Here is a 14681-nt window from a genome sequence, read left to right on the forward strand (position 1 = left end):
GGTGGGCTGGTGGCGCAGTTGGCTAGCGCGTAGGTCTCATAGCTTGTTTGAGTTATCCTGAGGTCGAGAGTTGTTCGAGCCTCCCTCACCCCAAATATAGCCGAGTGATGGGTCGTCACAATCATCTGACCACCAGATGAAGATAGCTTAACTGAGCTTGGCTTTTTTTTATTTTTTTTGTAGTTTCAAAAAATAGTTTTCGCTCCTTTTATCTTCTCTTTTTTTTTTAAAAAAAAAACCAAAATCAGTCTCAGTCTCTGTTCCTGCTTCGTTATCCTGAACCCCCTCGACCTCCAACTCCAAAGCCCCGACCAAAACCTCGGCGCCGGGCTTCCCACCGCACCCTCGCGCTCGCAGCTCCGGCAGGTGCCCACCGCCGTTAGGCGGCATTGGAAGGTTGCCGACCATGGCGTCCTGCTCCCATCCGTGGCGGCTCTTCCCAGGTAGCCTCTCCTCCCCCGTTCCAGTTTCGCGCGTACAGCTTTCCTCGAAGCAAATCATCTCACCACAACCGCTCTGGCGTGGAATCACAAAGGCATGTCGCCGGCGGTGGCGGCCGGCCCCATCTCAGCGCCGACCCGTCCTCGCTCCCGAAAGTGCTCGGTAACTTCTTGAACGCCTCAATGACTTCAATTGTTTCGCATAATTTTGCCCTCCGCGCCTGGGTCATGCTCATTCGGTGCGTGCGCAGAAGGTGTTTGCCGGTTTACCGCAACGGAGGAGGCCGCTCTTCCTTGGGACGCGACGGGCCAGGATCAGGTGCGTGAAGGACGATTCAATCCATTTCGACCCGTCCAAGATCGAGCCACCGCCGTACTCCAGCTACTTCGATTCCACGTCCGGCCAGCTCGAGCCGGCGTCCGGCGCCCGCGCGAGCATACCCGGGAAGGAGTACTGGCCCGAGGGCACCGCGGCCCGCGTGCGAGCCGCGCGTGCGCCTGCCCCGGTCGGGGAGTCGGCTGGGGCGCCTTCGTTTGGCACGAAGCCCGGGAGCAGGAGGAGAGGGTACAAAGAGCAGGTGACGTCAGCGTCGGGAACGGAGGGTGCGCAGACCGACGATGACAAAGATGATGGTGAGCCTGTTGTGGCCATTGTAGACTCTGGGGATGATGCGTCCGAAGAGCCAAAGGATTCGGTGGATGAGTATGTCATTTATGAGACACCGGAGGAAGAGGAGTTGAGTGAGTACGACATGGACAAGATGATGGGGCGGCCACATCCGTTCATTGACCCAGCAAAGGCGATGTCGTTAGGGGAGCCCAAAACCAGTGAAGAGCTCTGGTGGAACTGGAGGAGGAAATCTCAGAAGGAGGAAATGTGGTCAAGATGGCAGAGGAGGCGTCCAGATGTTGACACGGTTAGTTCCTCACTTGATCGAACTTGGTAAATAGCTGGCATTGATGTTTTCTTTTATTGAGACCGTCCACCAATGCCCAACATGGTAAGGTACATAGTTACTGCAAATATTCTTCTGCTGCTGTACAATTTTGATTATATGTAATGTTGCTCGCTAGTATCTCTATGGCTTATTCAGAGTTCAGATAGCACAGATGCAGGACAGCAGAACCTCTCTATGATCTTTCAGTGTCATTTTACGTGTTCTATCTGTAGTGCTAATTACTGTCAAGTGTACTGTGAACGTGAACGCGAGAAGAGCGACATAGATGTATGGATGAGAAGAGTGCCATAGATCTCCTGTGGTAACGTGAACGTGAGAAGAGTGCCATAGATCTCCTATGGGTCTTCAGTTCTTCTAGTTTGTACTGTGAACGTGAGAAGAGTGCCAAAGATGTATGGATGAGGCTTGTGCTTATGGCATTCAATCCATGTTTGTATATCTATGTGCAGGGGTTGGGTTGTCCATCTTGCGTGACAGGTTGAGGCTTTACACTTCTTTATCTTGATTGGTGTTTCAACCAACTTATGTTTCCATGACAGATGTGAGCTCGACCCACGTTGTAAGTTTTAGTGTATGCTCTGTCATTTTAGGTTTTTGCAAAGGCAATGGCGGAGACTGGGCAAATTAAAATTTTTGGGGACCACCCTTCCCGAACAGAAGCTGCTCTTGCAAAGACAAGAAGACATTTGTACAAAGAGGAAAGGTTGACTTACAGCCATGTGATACTGGAACTATTTTGACATGTAGTACATCTTTGTTAGATGATTTTAGAATACTTATGCGCACCTTGTTTCTAGTACTAATTTCCTTCACGGCATTCGAGTTGTTAGTATCACTATACTTGTGCATGGTCTCATCATATAAGCTTTCCAAATATATTTAACTCCTATTGAATTTTCACCTTCTTTGAGTTATATAACATATAACAAAGATGTGGAAACTGACTTAGCTATGCATAATTTCATACTATCCGCTGGTTGTACATTACATTCTTAAAGATGCTGAGGAGCAAATTTCTGTGGTTCAACATGGCTACCATGCCTGTTAATATCTTTTACATTTGGTTGCAATAAAAACAGGTTAGAAGCAGAGCGAAGGAGACTAGAAGAAATAGGCCCGATAGCATACTATTCAGAATGGGTTGAAGCTTATAAAAACAAGGATACATCACGCGAAGCCATACAGAAGCACTTTGAGGAAACTGGTGAAGATGAGAATGCTCAACTTATAAAAATGTTCCAACACCAGACTGCTGGGGAATATCGTATCATGATGGGCACCGATGTGCGTATTCAGCGAGACCCTTTGGCCATGAGGATGCGGGAAGACCAGATCAAACAGAGTATTTCTTTGCTAAAATCCTCCTCCTTTTTGTGTCTTGTGGACATCTTTGAAGTTTTTTTAATTGTTGCTGGATGATTATGTGCGATTCGTCTTACATTAGCTTCTTTGTTTTATCCCTCCAAAGAGATGTTCTATTTTAGTACAGTACTATGTGGACTGCAAATTACTAGGAATTATTACATAAATATTATTAGAAGCAAGTATCAATAACTGTTACATACACCTCAGAGGTATGCCTGTATTGCAGAACTTTCTGGGTGATTTATATAATCCCATCCACTATCTGAGAGTGCATTTCTTTAACTACTGTGCTCGTGTTTCTTATATATAATAGTGGATCATTGAGTGGCCATCTTAAAGTTACTCTTCTCTGACAAATTGAAAGAACAGATAGTTTGAATGGGAAGGTTTACTTGATGCACTGTATTGAGGCATATATTTACCAGGACTTAGTTTCCATATTTTAATGTGCAGTTTGGGGCGGCGATCCTGTCTATCCTACAATTAATTATGTTCAGGATCCTGAAGAAGTGATTGATTACAGAGGTCCGGAATTTCATGAGCCTACCCCTGAAGTTGTACCTTACCTTATGGAGGTATCATAGCTCTTCTACTAAACTTGTATTATTTGCTATTTGCATTGTGCTGGCTAGGATCTCCAGATCCATATTAATGTTATCATTTGACAAAGCCATAACCAGAATTATGGCCTTTGCTTTTAAGTGCATTTAGTATTATGACTAGCAAGAAAAATGTCGATCATGTGTTGCTAACAGGAGTTGAATTCTTATTTGATATCTTTCTAACCCCCTCTCAGCATGGGATAATGATCACAAAGGAAGAGCTGTATGCACGTCTGAATGAAGAGAGAGATGACATCAATCAAGATATAACGGTATTTTCCATAAAGTACCATTTAATTTCAACTGATATAGTGTGCAGATAGGGCTAATGCTGCTTTACATATCTATTTTATGATGGCAGTATATTCCTGAAGTCAAAGATCCTATGGCTACTGCTGTTGATATAGGAGAGCATTCTGTAAGTAGCCTCTCTGAACATCTTTATTTTTTTTCTAAGAAAAAAGTTTGCCAGATCTTCTCATGCCATTTATACTTTAGAAAAAGGCAAATGGATTATGAATTCTGTAAGGTGTAAGAATAGCTTATGCATTTAAAATAGTGCTTGTTTCACTATGTTTTTGTACTTTCGAACAGTTTAATGAAGACAGTGATGATGAGGACGAGGATGTTGACAAAGCTGCTGCACAGCCTGAATCACTAGAGGTACCTTACCTGTTACCACCATACACATAACTTTACATTCTTCCTTCTGGCACGGGCAAAATACGGGAATCTCAGTTCTTGAATTTTCTTATGGGAGGTTAAATGTGGCCTTATTATACTGTAGCACCAAAATATTGGGTGGTCGCCAAAAGAAGAATTAGGGTTATTGATGATATACTTATCAGAACTAATCCGATTTAAACCTTTTTTCTCTACAAACAGGACGGGGAAGATGATGCTGAGGAAGGAGAAGAGAAAGTGAGCCAGAATTGGAGTGTTCTAAAGTCTACTGGACAGGCTGAAAAGCCAAAGGTACATATTACATGTTCTGTTTTCTGGTCAGAAAAAAAATAATGCAGGAATCTTTTAGCATTCATGAATACAACAACTAGTTACTTTTGTGTCAATCCATGAAAGGTTTGTCATGGTGATTGATTATATGGTTAGACATATGGAGATTATATAACACGTATACATGTTCTATCCATATATGAACCTGCATCTTTTGTGCTGTCTTTCCTGACGGATATATAGTACATCCATATATGAACCTGCATCTTTTGTGCTGTCTTTCCTGATGGATATATAGTACAAAAAAATTGTGCCTGCTCTTGCTGCCTTGCAGGAAAAATCAAAGAACGGTGAAATGTCACTAAAAGAAGCCATTGATGATTCTGAGAACCTAACTGACTTTCTTATGGACTTTGAGGAAGACGAGTAACACTCTGCATTTTGCTATTCTGCCCATCACAGGTGAGTAAGAAGTGAAGGATACTAAAGTACCATTCACTGTTACAATTTTATAACTTTTTGTTATAAAACATATGAATGATGCCATTTTTCTCCAGAAAACCATTAGCTCAACCCATGTGATGCACTTTATCAATTTGGTTGAGTTTAAATTCCAGGATAACACAAAACTACAAATAATTTAGCAGTAATACTTAAATTATTATTGGGACTGGAGGAATGAAATAAGCATTGGTCGAATAGTCCCTTAACCTTTCTTGTGATTCTTCACAAAGTTTGAAGCTGCACCTCTAATTAGCCTGAGGGATTCAACAAAGTCATCCAGCAGCTCATGACAATCTGGAAATTGTGCCTCGTCCACTGCCAGATTTACCATCATAGTGTTAACGTAACTTTGAAAATTCACTGTTAGGTCCTGCACAAATAAAGGCAAACAAAAACAAAAAAATAGCTTTAACTTGTCTTAGACATCCCTTACCCAGACTCAGTTGACCATAAAGTGGATGGGGTTTTAAAGACACTTGTTTCTTCTAAATGGTCATTTTCTACTCCTTTTCTAGGTGATCATTTGTTACTTCACACTGCACATATCTGTGTATATCAAGAGTTAAAATTTGTCACAATTAGATTGCCCTCAAATATATATTATGTTTGCCTACTAGTGATCTTGCTAACCAATGTTTCTTTGAAATTTGTGGATGTGGCAAGTTCATGCATTTACTAAATGGCCATTGCATAATTAGATTCTCAAGTACTTACTTCCGGGGGCCCAAATCCACTTGGGGCGATGAAGACAACCGGATGTCCACAAAACTCTACCTGCTCAACTGGATCAATCATGTTGGAGAAGGATATGGTTGTATGAGAGATCATACGATGGAAGATAGCTCCTGCTGCCTGTTTTAATTCACAGTGTTGCAATGCTATCAGAAACAAGAAGTGCAGGTACAACGTTCTGGCATATCGCTCGGAAATCAGCAACATTTGCTTGCTCATATAAGAAACTAGAGAGATGACAGTGACACCAATCTGTACCGTGCTAACTCTCGAGATAACGAGTAACTGAGAAATAATCATTTCGCCATCGATATGACCAATCTGTACCGTGCTAACTCTCGAGATAACGAGTAACTGAGAGATGATCATTTGGATGTTGGATCTATATTAGCCTGGTTACACAGTAAATAAGATGTTTCAACCAGGCTTCAGCTACCTTGTATTTTTTTTCTTTACTTCGATAAATTTATCAGTTAGTAACCAGTGCTTTGTCTGTATGAGATGGCTTGATCACATGAGTTAACAATGTTCTGGCGGTACGAAAAAATAAGTACCAGGATGGCATATGTACCTTGAGACCAATGATTTTGAGGATAACTTCTGCTGCTAAATGTGTGAGCACCACTTCCAACGAGCTCTTTTTCCTATCCACAATCTTCTTCGCCTTGCGCACGTACTGTAACGGATCGTCGTGCAAGCAGATGTGAAATGGAAGGATGATGAAGCCAAGCTCATTCCCCCATTTCACGTCGCTTCCCTTGCCAGATTCTATCATGTTTAGACATGCCTTCTCGTAGTAAAGAAAAAAAAACCATACCAGAATTATCACCACTTTTTTTCACTAACAAAGTCATGATATATAGGCAGGGGCGAATCCAGGAATGAGGAATAGGGAATAGGGGACGCTGATGACCTTTTTTTACTTTGAGCTCCTCCCTCCCCTTCATCAATGGTGCTATTTTTTTTTTTTTTGGGGGGGGGGGGCTGTGGGGGGGGGGGGGGGGGGTTCCTGGTCTGCATAGGTGAATTTTTTTTGACCATGTATTCATGCGTCCAGTTGATGTGGTCGTCCATGGGCGGAAGTCGAGGACGTGGAACTCCCAGAGCGGGCTGGATGCGTCCATGGGCAGCGTCCAGGCCCGGCCTTGGGGTGGGGGCACGAGCGGCGGTCCCCGAAATTTAGGGACCCTAGGTGATTAGTTGGTGAATTATGTATCATATGTATAACTACAACGCTAAATAGATGAATAAGAGCAAGATTAATAATTTAGCCAATTGTGGAAGTTATTGTTATGTCATCTTAAACCAATCTAATATCTAGTCCATATAATAGTTAGATGTATAGGTGGACTACACTATTAATATTTGATTCATCTTTCTCCTCTCATTTTCTCACCAAATTTATCGTAGTCAATGTTACAGCCGGCTCTTGCAGCCCACCTCTCTCTCCCCTTCTCTCCCCTCCAACTCAACACAAATATGATATAACACTTCATTTAGTCCACCTACATCACCTTCAAATACTTGCTCTAAATGAAATGACCCATCTCACGAGATTCCTCGCAACTGGTGACCCTCCACGACTGACGACTCCATGCACCGTGCTACGCAACCTACTTATTCCTTGCAATGCAATTACCTAACATTGATTAGCAGCTGCATTGAAGATTACACAATCAACATCCACGCGACCACACTAGAGGCTCCACAACTCTAGTGCTCTGTGGAAGAACGAGGCCGCCGCCGCCACTGAAATTTATGACTGCGTTATGCCGCCTATGCATCACTCCCTGTAGAGCCTGCGCCGATATCCCGCAAGTCATGCTTTGCTAGGCAGCGTCACGACGACTCTCGAACACGGAATGCCAGGCAACTATCGAACACTCTTTCCTACGCTAGTTTTCAAGTTTCAATTGCTATTTGTTTTTAATTTTCAAGCTTCAAAAACTATATGGGTAATATTGATTTATACCTTTGTTAATGATTTTGCAGATAGAATTGCTAGAACATATTTTTACGACAATATCATTTAATATTAATATGTATAAATTTTTTTTACATAAATCTATTTTGGATGCATCTAGCTTATTGGCAAAAGTTATATGTATTATTATCGCTATTATTATTATAACTATTCTTTAGAGAACCTGACCCCAGTCTCTCGCCTCAGACCCCTAAATTCTTAGAGAATATATTAGGTGCAAACCAACCTCTCCGTGCAAACTATGGAAACTTCAATCTGGGCCATCAGATCAACATCTAAGGGGAGGGGCGCAGGAGGGTGGGAGGGGGGATTTGCAAAAGTATGATTACCCAATCCAAGGGCGGGTCCAGATTGGAAATTTACCCAACCCCCATGCCCCTTGGATGTTGATTCGATGGTCCAAATTGAAGTTTCCATAGTTTGCACGGAGAGATTGGTTTGCACCTAATACGTTCCCAAATTCTTAGGACCGGCCCTGGCAGCGTCAATAGCGTTGCCACGTAGTCCTCCACGGCCCGGTCCGGGTCGCGCGCCACCGCCGCGGCATCCATCCTTGGCTAGACTTGGATGCTGCGGAAGCGCGGGTAACGCGCGAGCTGGGCCTCAATGCCGGCGCGGGTGGTGGGGAGGTCCACGGGCATGGCGACCCCGATCACGACGACGATGTAGAAGTCCTCCACCAGCCTTGTGGAGGGGCTCACGAGAGGTTTAGGGGGGGTGTGCATTGATCTTGAAGCGGTAGGGGGGCCCTAGTCCCCTAGATCCACCACTAGTGGTTGCAGGTTGGTGCAGAGTCCTTGATGTAGTGAGGCTCCTCTGCAGTACTTCAAAGTACCGTTGGCTAACGTGTGGGGGAAGAGAGAAAGAGAAAGAGAGAGAGAGAGAGAGAGATATCAGGGCTGCTGCACCGCCATCCGTCGCCGGTGTCGCCGCTTTTCAGCCATGACTAGACACCATATGACAATAGCCACTAGTATCATGACTCCGATGGTGACTGAGACTTCAAGGACAACGCTAAGGGAAATTTCTTCATCACCGTCGTTCTTGGTGGGTGGAGGTGGAGGCGGTGGCGGGGGGACAGGGTCGCCATGGCGGAAGATGTTTGATTCGGGACGGGAGCGAGGGGAGAGACGAACTGAAGGGGCCAAGCCAGAGAGAGTAGCGAGTGTGTGAGTGCGAGTGCGAATGCGCCCTCTGGCTCTGCAGATCGCCAAAAGATTTGGTGTCCTATGGCGCATTGATCTTGAAGCGGTAGGGGGGGTTGGCGCCCCCCCTAGTCCCCTAGATCCGCCACTAGTGGTTGCAGGTTGGTGCAGATCCTTGATGCCGTGAGGTTCCCCTGTAGTACTTCAGAGTACCGTTGACTGACGTGTGGGGGGAGGGAGGGATGGAGAGAGAGAGAGAGATCAGGGCTGTGGTGGTGGATTCTGCGCTGCCGTCCGTCGCTGTCGGCGCCTCTTCTCAGCCGCCACGATCCACCATATGAGGATAGCGATTACAAGCATCACTCCGATGGTGACCGACACTATAAGCACAACCTTAAGGGAAGTGTCGTCGCCGTCATCGCTCTTGGCGGGATGATCTGGAGGTGGAAGCGGCGACGGGACCAGGGTCGCCATGTCGATCGGATTGGTGCTACCAAGGCGGAAGATGGAAGCTCATCAGGACAGGGAGCAGAAGAACAGGGAGCATAATGGATGTGAATCATGTCTGGACGGATGTGTGGAATCGTGGGTTTCTTAAAGATAACCGCGTGCGTCTCTAATGGGTAGTATCGGACGCGCCAGCGGTGTCCTCCCACGGTGATGGGGAGGAAGCCGAAAGCATAATCACCAAGCTCTCAGGATGACAGGATCGAGGAATTACGAGCAATGGGTAATGGGAACGACAGTTGAGATGGATTTTTACACCAAAATATTGGGTGATCGCCAAAAGAAGAATTTGGGTTATTGATGATATACTTATCAGAACTAATCCTATTTAAACTTTTTCCTCTACAAATAGGACGAGGAAGATGATGCTGAGGAAGAAGAAAAAGTGAGCCAGAATTGGAGTGTTCTAAAGTCTACTGGGCAGGCTGAAAAGCTCGAGGTACATATTATATGTTCTGCTGTCTAATCAGAAAAAATAATGCAGGAATCTTTTATAGCATTCATGAATACAACAACCTGTTACTTAGTTGTTAGTCTATACTGTGTCAATCCATGAAAGGTTTGTGATTTTTTAGATAATGGAAACCACATTCCGGCCTCTACAACCGCACACAGCCAATATTTTGAACTTATTACATAAATGTCAGTCGGCCGACTGACACCAAAGGAGCAAATAAAAAAGACTACTAGGAACCCAGTCTGTTATTAAACTTCCAACCAAATCTAGAAAACAACTCCAACGCCGTCGTCTCTAAATTTTTGCTCACAGATCGGATAATCCTGTGTTCCTGCCGGTTGCAAGAGCGCCCAGAACCGCAACCAGTATGCTCCTCTGAATAAAGCATGCAGAAAAGAAGTATATCTAACATTATTAAAATAAATGTCATTCCTGCAGCGCCAAATTGCCCAACAAAAAGGGCAGCAACCCCCACTAAGATAAGTTTGCGCTGTTTAGCACCTATGTCTAACAACCAGGTAGACGACATATGCGCAACTGAACTAGGAGGAGGTAAGCCTGTGGCTACTGCCACCACTCTCCAAAGAATTTTGGCGTGATGACAATCAAATAAAAGGTGTTGGATCGTCTCGTTACAATTACAAAAGTAACATTTGTGACTACCATCCCAATTCTTTTTAGCTAAGTTATCCTTTGTCAACAACACCCCTTTCAAGAGGTACCAAAGGAAGATCTTAATCTTTAGCGGGATTTTCAACTTCCAGATATATTTATGTCGGAACGGGACCTGTTAATTAATCAATTTTTGGTACATAGAACGGACTGAAAGGTTTGTGATGGTGATTGATTATATATGGTTAGACATGTGGAGATTATATAACGTGTATACATGTTCTATCCATATAGGAACCTGCATCTTTTGTGCTGTCTTTCCTGATGGATATATAGTACACAAAAATTATGCCAGCTCCTTGCTGCCTTGCAGAAAAAAATCAAAGAACGGTGAAATGTCACTAAAAGAAGCCATTGATGATTCTGAGAACCTAACTGACTTTCTTATGGACTTTGAGGAAGATGAGTAACACTCTGGGCATTTTCCTATTCTGTGCATCACAGGTAAGTAAAAAGTGAAGCATACTAAAGTACCATTCACTATTACAATTTTATAACCTTTTGTTCTAAAACATATGATGCTATTTTTCTCCAGAAAACCATTATCTCAACCGATGTGATGTACTTCATCAATTTGGTTGAGTTTATGTTCTACAGGATAACACAAAACTAAAAATAGTTTAGCAGTAATACTAAAATTATTATAGGACTGGAGAAAGAAAGAAGCATTGGTCGAATAGTCCCTTAATCATTCTTGTTATTCTTCCCTAGGCTTGAAGCTGCACCTCTAACTAGCCTGAGGGATTCGACAAAGTCATCCAGCAGTTCATGACAATCTGGAAACTGTGCCTCGTCCACTGCTAGATTTACCATCATAGTGTTAACATAACTTTGGAAATTCACTGTTAGGGCCTGTACAAACAAAGACAAAGAAAAATAAAAATTTAGCTTTAATTTGTCTTAGACATCTCTTACCCAGATTCAGTTGACCATAAAGTGGATGGGGTTTTAAAGACACTTGTTTCTTATAAATGATCATTTGTTACTCCTCTTCTAAGTGATCATTTGTTACTCCCCTTCTAGGTGATCATTTGTTAATTCACTTGTACATATCTGTGCATATCAAGAGTTAAAATTTGTTCACAATTAGATTGCCCACTAATATATATATATATATATATATATATATATACATATATATATATATATATATATATATATATGTTATATTTGCCTATGAACATGCCCTTGAACTACTAATGATCTTACTAACCAATGTTTCTTTAAAATTTGTGGATGTGGCATGTTCATGCATTTAATAAATGACTATTGCATAATTAGATTCTCGAGTACTTACTTCCGGGGGGCCATATCCACTAGGGGCGATGAAGACAACCGGATGTCCACAAAACTCTACCTGCTCGACTGGACCAATCATGTTGGAGAACGATATGGTTGTATGAGAGATCATACGATGGAAGATAGCTCCAGCTGCCTGTTTTAATTCGCAGTGTTGCAATGCTATCAGAAACAAGAAGTGCAGATACAACGTTCTGGCATGTCGCTCGGAAATCAACAACCATTTGCTTGCTCATAAAAGAAACTAGAGAGATGACAGTGACTCCAATCTGTACCATGCTAACTCTCTAGATAACAGAGTAACTGAGAACTAATCATTTCGCCATCGATATGAGCTTAGCCATTTGGATGTTGGATCTATGTTAGCCTGGTTACACAGTAAATAAGAGGGATGTTTCAACCAGGCTTCAGTTACCTTGTATTTTTCTTACTGTGATAAATTTATCAGTTAGTAACCACTAACGGATTAACCAGTGTTTTGCCAGTATGAGATGGCTTGATCACATGAGTTGACAATGTTCTGGCGGTACGAAAATAAGTAGTATCAGGATGGCATATGTACCTTGAGTCCAAAGATTTTGAGGATAACTTCTGCTGCTAAATGCGTGAACACCACTTCCAAAGAGCTCTTTTTCCTATCCACAATCTTCTTCGCCTTGCACACGTACTGTAACGGATCGTCGTGCAAACCAATGTGAAATGGAAGGATGATGAAGCCAAGCTCATTCCCCCATTTCACGTCGCTTCCCTTGCCGGACTCTATCATGTTTAGGCATGCCTTCTCGTTGCAAAGAAAAAGAAGGCCAGAACTATCACCACTTTTTTCTCTCAACAAAGTCATGGTATATAGGTGAAAAATTGTTTGATCATGCATTCATGCGTCCAGTTGATTTCTTACCTGCAGGCTGGTTGTTGGCCTCAAATTGACAAGTAGAATTGATCGCACGCGGATCTCCTTGCTGGTGTCAGCGTCACCTGAAGAACAAGGGATGAGCAATGCGACTGTTAGAGCAGCAATCTGGTAGGAACAGGGGCGTCCTCGTACGGTTGCCAGTCGTTACCTGTCTTCCGGAAGTAGTACCGCGACAGGGCAGCGTAGGTCACTCCAACAAGCACATCGTTCACTGTCTGTGCAGCCACACGCAACATCTCAGTCATACTGCTTCTCTCAGATCAGATCAGCCTAAGAAATAGGGGGGGGGGGGGGGGTTGTTCCTACGCAGTTCATGGTGTTCTTGACGAATTTGACGTCGTCGAGGCTGAGGCCGCGGTGCACGAGGCGCTTGCGCTGGTGCGCCGCGTGGTTGACGCGCTTGAACAGCGTGTGCGGGTCCCTGAGGAAGAGGATGGTGGCGAAGAAGCTCGCGACGTCTACGGCGGTGTGCCAGGCGAGCACGGCGAAGGACCAGGCCCAGGCCGCGAGCGCCAGGGCGCCCGCGGACGCCGGGGGCCGGGGCTGCTCCCAGATGGCGCCCGTGCGCGCGGGCGTCGGCGGCATGGCCGGCAGCCTCGCCGGGTCGGCGGCGCTCCGGGTGCAGGCCATGAACAGCGTGAGCAGCGACATGCCGTCGCCGAGCGAGTGGTGCACGCGGATCGCCGTGGTGGCGGCGGCCTCGGAGGTCGGGAAGTCGAGGACGTGGAACTCCCAGAGCGGGCGGGACTCGTCCATGGGCAGCGTCGACAGCGTCGCCACGTAGTCCTCCACGGCCCTGTCCGGGTCGCGCGCCACCGCCGCGGCGTCCAGCCTCGGGTAGACGATGTGGTCATCCAGGTTCACCGTCGTCGGCACCCACCGCGGGCGCCCGGACCCGTCCTTCACCTAGCGACGACACAGCACGCACGTACGTTAAGGACCTGATGAACCTGAACCTGCCTAGCTTCCAAGTGAGCATGCGCGTACCTGGATGCTGCGGAAGCGCGGGTAGCGCGCGAGCTGGGCCTCGATGCCGGCGCGGGCGGCGGGGAGGTTCACGGGCGTGGCGACCCCGATAACGACGACGATGTAGAAGTCCTCCACCAGCCTCGCGGAGGGGCTCACGAGCTCCCCGTGCTCCCGGGCCCCGGTGGCGGCGGCCGTGCCGTTGCTCCCGGCCGTGTCAACCGAGAGCGGATTCTTCCGCATGGTGGACGACGTCTGATCCGGCCCCTGGTGTGGTGTGCACTGCTGCGGCTGTTTTGCATGGGCATGGGCTTCCCACACAAGATGGTCAGTGGCGTGATGGATATATAGGAATATTGATGTGATCCGTAGGAGCTAGCGACGAGCGAATCAACGTGCTGGCTGGCCTAGCTGGCTCTGGCTGATAGCTGCCTCGACGCTTACAGTGGCCTACCCAGTACGACGACATGCAACTGCCAACGGAACTCGCTGTGTTTAAATCCGTAAAATGGTGGTAAAAAAAATCACATCGGATAGTATTTTCGTTTGTTTGTGGTAATTGTTGTCCTACTATGATCTAACTAGGCTCAAAAGATTCGTCTCGTCGTGTACATCAAAACTATGCAATTGATTTTTTTATTTATCTACATTTAATGCTCCATGTATGAGTCAAAAGATTTGATGTGATAGGTGAATAGTGAAGTTTGGAGAGAGAAATTTTGGAAAACACAGCCTAAATGTGTTTGACAAAAGTCGGCAAAATGTTCTCAGCCTTTGTCAAAACAGAAGGCAACGGTGAAGTTAAGCGACACGTTGCCCTGTAGCTGGTCTGGTCAATGATAGGTGTTCACCCTGGTCAGTAGGCGCCGTTGTTTTCGGCTCCACATCTATAGTGTCGGCGCCACCAGAATCTTGCACTGATTAGTGATTACAATTTCACTTGGATAAAAAATGAAGAAAACTCTATCGGCGTCTATTCGAGCACGCAACCAAACAAGGCTGCTCGATGCTTAAACATTTATTAAAGATAGGAATGACACGAAGCAACTACTCCCTCTATTTCCTCCGTTTCAAAATGTAAGTTGGTTCATGTTTTTGGAGAGCCAAACTATTTTTATATTTGATCAGAATTATAGGAAAAGAATTATAAAGATTTATAGCACCGAACATACTACTATGAAA

At 45.0% G+C, this 14681-nt stretch overlaps 3 protein-coding genes across 5 annotated transcripts; 1 reads left to right on the plus strand and 2 right to left on the minus strand.

Moving 5' to 3' along the window:
* Position 1: 1 nt before the first annotated feature.
* LOC120673693 (protein PLASTID TRANSCRIPTIONALLY ACTIVE 12, chloroplastic) lies at positions 2–6166 on the plus strand. 3 transcript variants are annotated; one of them, XM_039954661.1, is made up of 12 exons: positions 2–443; positions 536–603; positions 692–1357; positions 1990–2102; positions 2479–2741; positions 3218–3339; positions 3561–3638; positions 3728–3784; positions 3961–4029; positions 4252–4341; positions 4655–4782; positions 5523–6138. In XM_039954661.1, exons 1-11 carry the CDS (start codon positions 407–409, stop codon positions 4748–4750), a joined length of 1659 nt encoding a protein of 552 aa, XP_039810595.1. In that variant the 5' UTR covers positions 2–406; the 3' UTR covers positions 4751–4782; positions 5523–6138. The 3 variants fall into 3 exon arrangements, with proteins under 3 accessions (XP_039810595.1, XP_039810594.1, XP_039810593.1); XM_039954660.1 differs by having other exon boundaries at positions 225–443; positions 695–1357; positions 4619–4782; positions 5523–6166; XM_039954659.1 differs by having other exon boundaries at positions 227–443; positions 4619–4782; positions 5523–6166.
* Positions 4765–6391, minus strand: LOC120674993 (O-acyltransferase WSD1-like; the record flags this gene model as incomplete). The annotated part of the gene is made up of 3 exons (XM_039956083.1): positions 4765–5194; positions 5539–5676; positions 6128–6391. Coding segments are annotated over 3 exons (570 nt in total), but the record flags the coding sequence as incomplete, so codon positions are not given.
* Positions 6392–10675: 4284 nt separating this feature from the next.
* Positions 10676–13968, minus strand: LOC120674995 (O-acyltransferase WSD1-like). The gene is made up of 8 exons (XM_039956086.1): positions 13954–13968; positions 13521–13874; positions 12840–13439; positions 12682–12748; positions 12519–12595; positions 12183–12398; positions 11619–11756; positions 10676–11173 (listed from the first exon to the last, which is right to left on the minus strand). The coding sequence occupies exons 1-8, from the start codon at positions 13966–13968 to the stop codon at positions 11006–11008; spliced, it is 1635 nt and encodes a 544-aa protein (XP_039812020.1). The 3' UTR covers positions 10676–11005.
* Positions 13969–14681: the final 713 nt, after the last annotated feature.

This window comes from Panicum virgatum, chromosome 5N (assembly GCF_016808335.1).
Source record: "Panicum virgatum strain AP13 chromosome 5N, P.virgatum_v5, whole genome shotgun sequence".
In the NCBI taxonomy this organism is placed as follows: domain Eukaryota; kingdom Viridiplantae; phylum Streptophyta; class Magnoliopsida; order Poales; family Poaceae; genus Panicum; species Panicum virgatum.

Coding starts and splice junctions, on each gene's coding strand:
- LOC120674995 (XM_039956086.1), bottom strand. Junction 12,399..12,518: donor GGCCAACAACCAGCCTGCAG/GTAAGAAATCAA, acceptor TGCAACGAGAAG/GCATGCCTAAACATGATAGA. Junction 11,757..12,182: donor TCAAAATCTTTGGACTCAAG/GTACATATGCCA, acceptor GAATTAAAACAG/GCAGCTGGAGCTATCTTCCA.
- LOC120673693 (XM_039954659.1), top strand. CDS start 407: ATGGCGTCCTGCTCCCATCCGTGGCGGCTCTTCCCAG. Junction 2,103..2,478: donor CATTTGTACAAAGAGGAAAG/GTTGACTTACAG, acceptor CAATAAAAACAG/GTTAGAAGCAGAGCGAAGGA. Junction 3,785..3,960: donor TTGATATAGGAGAGCATTCT/GTAAGTAGCCTC, acceptor ACTTTCGAACAG/TTTAATGAAGACAGTGATGA.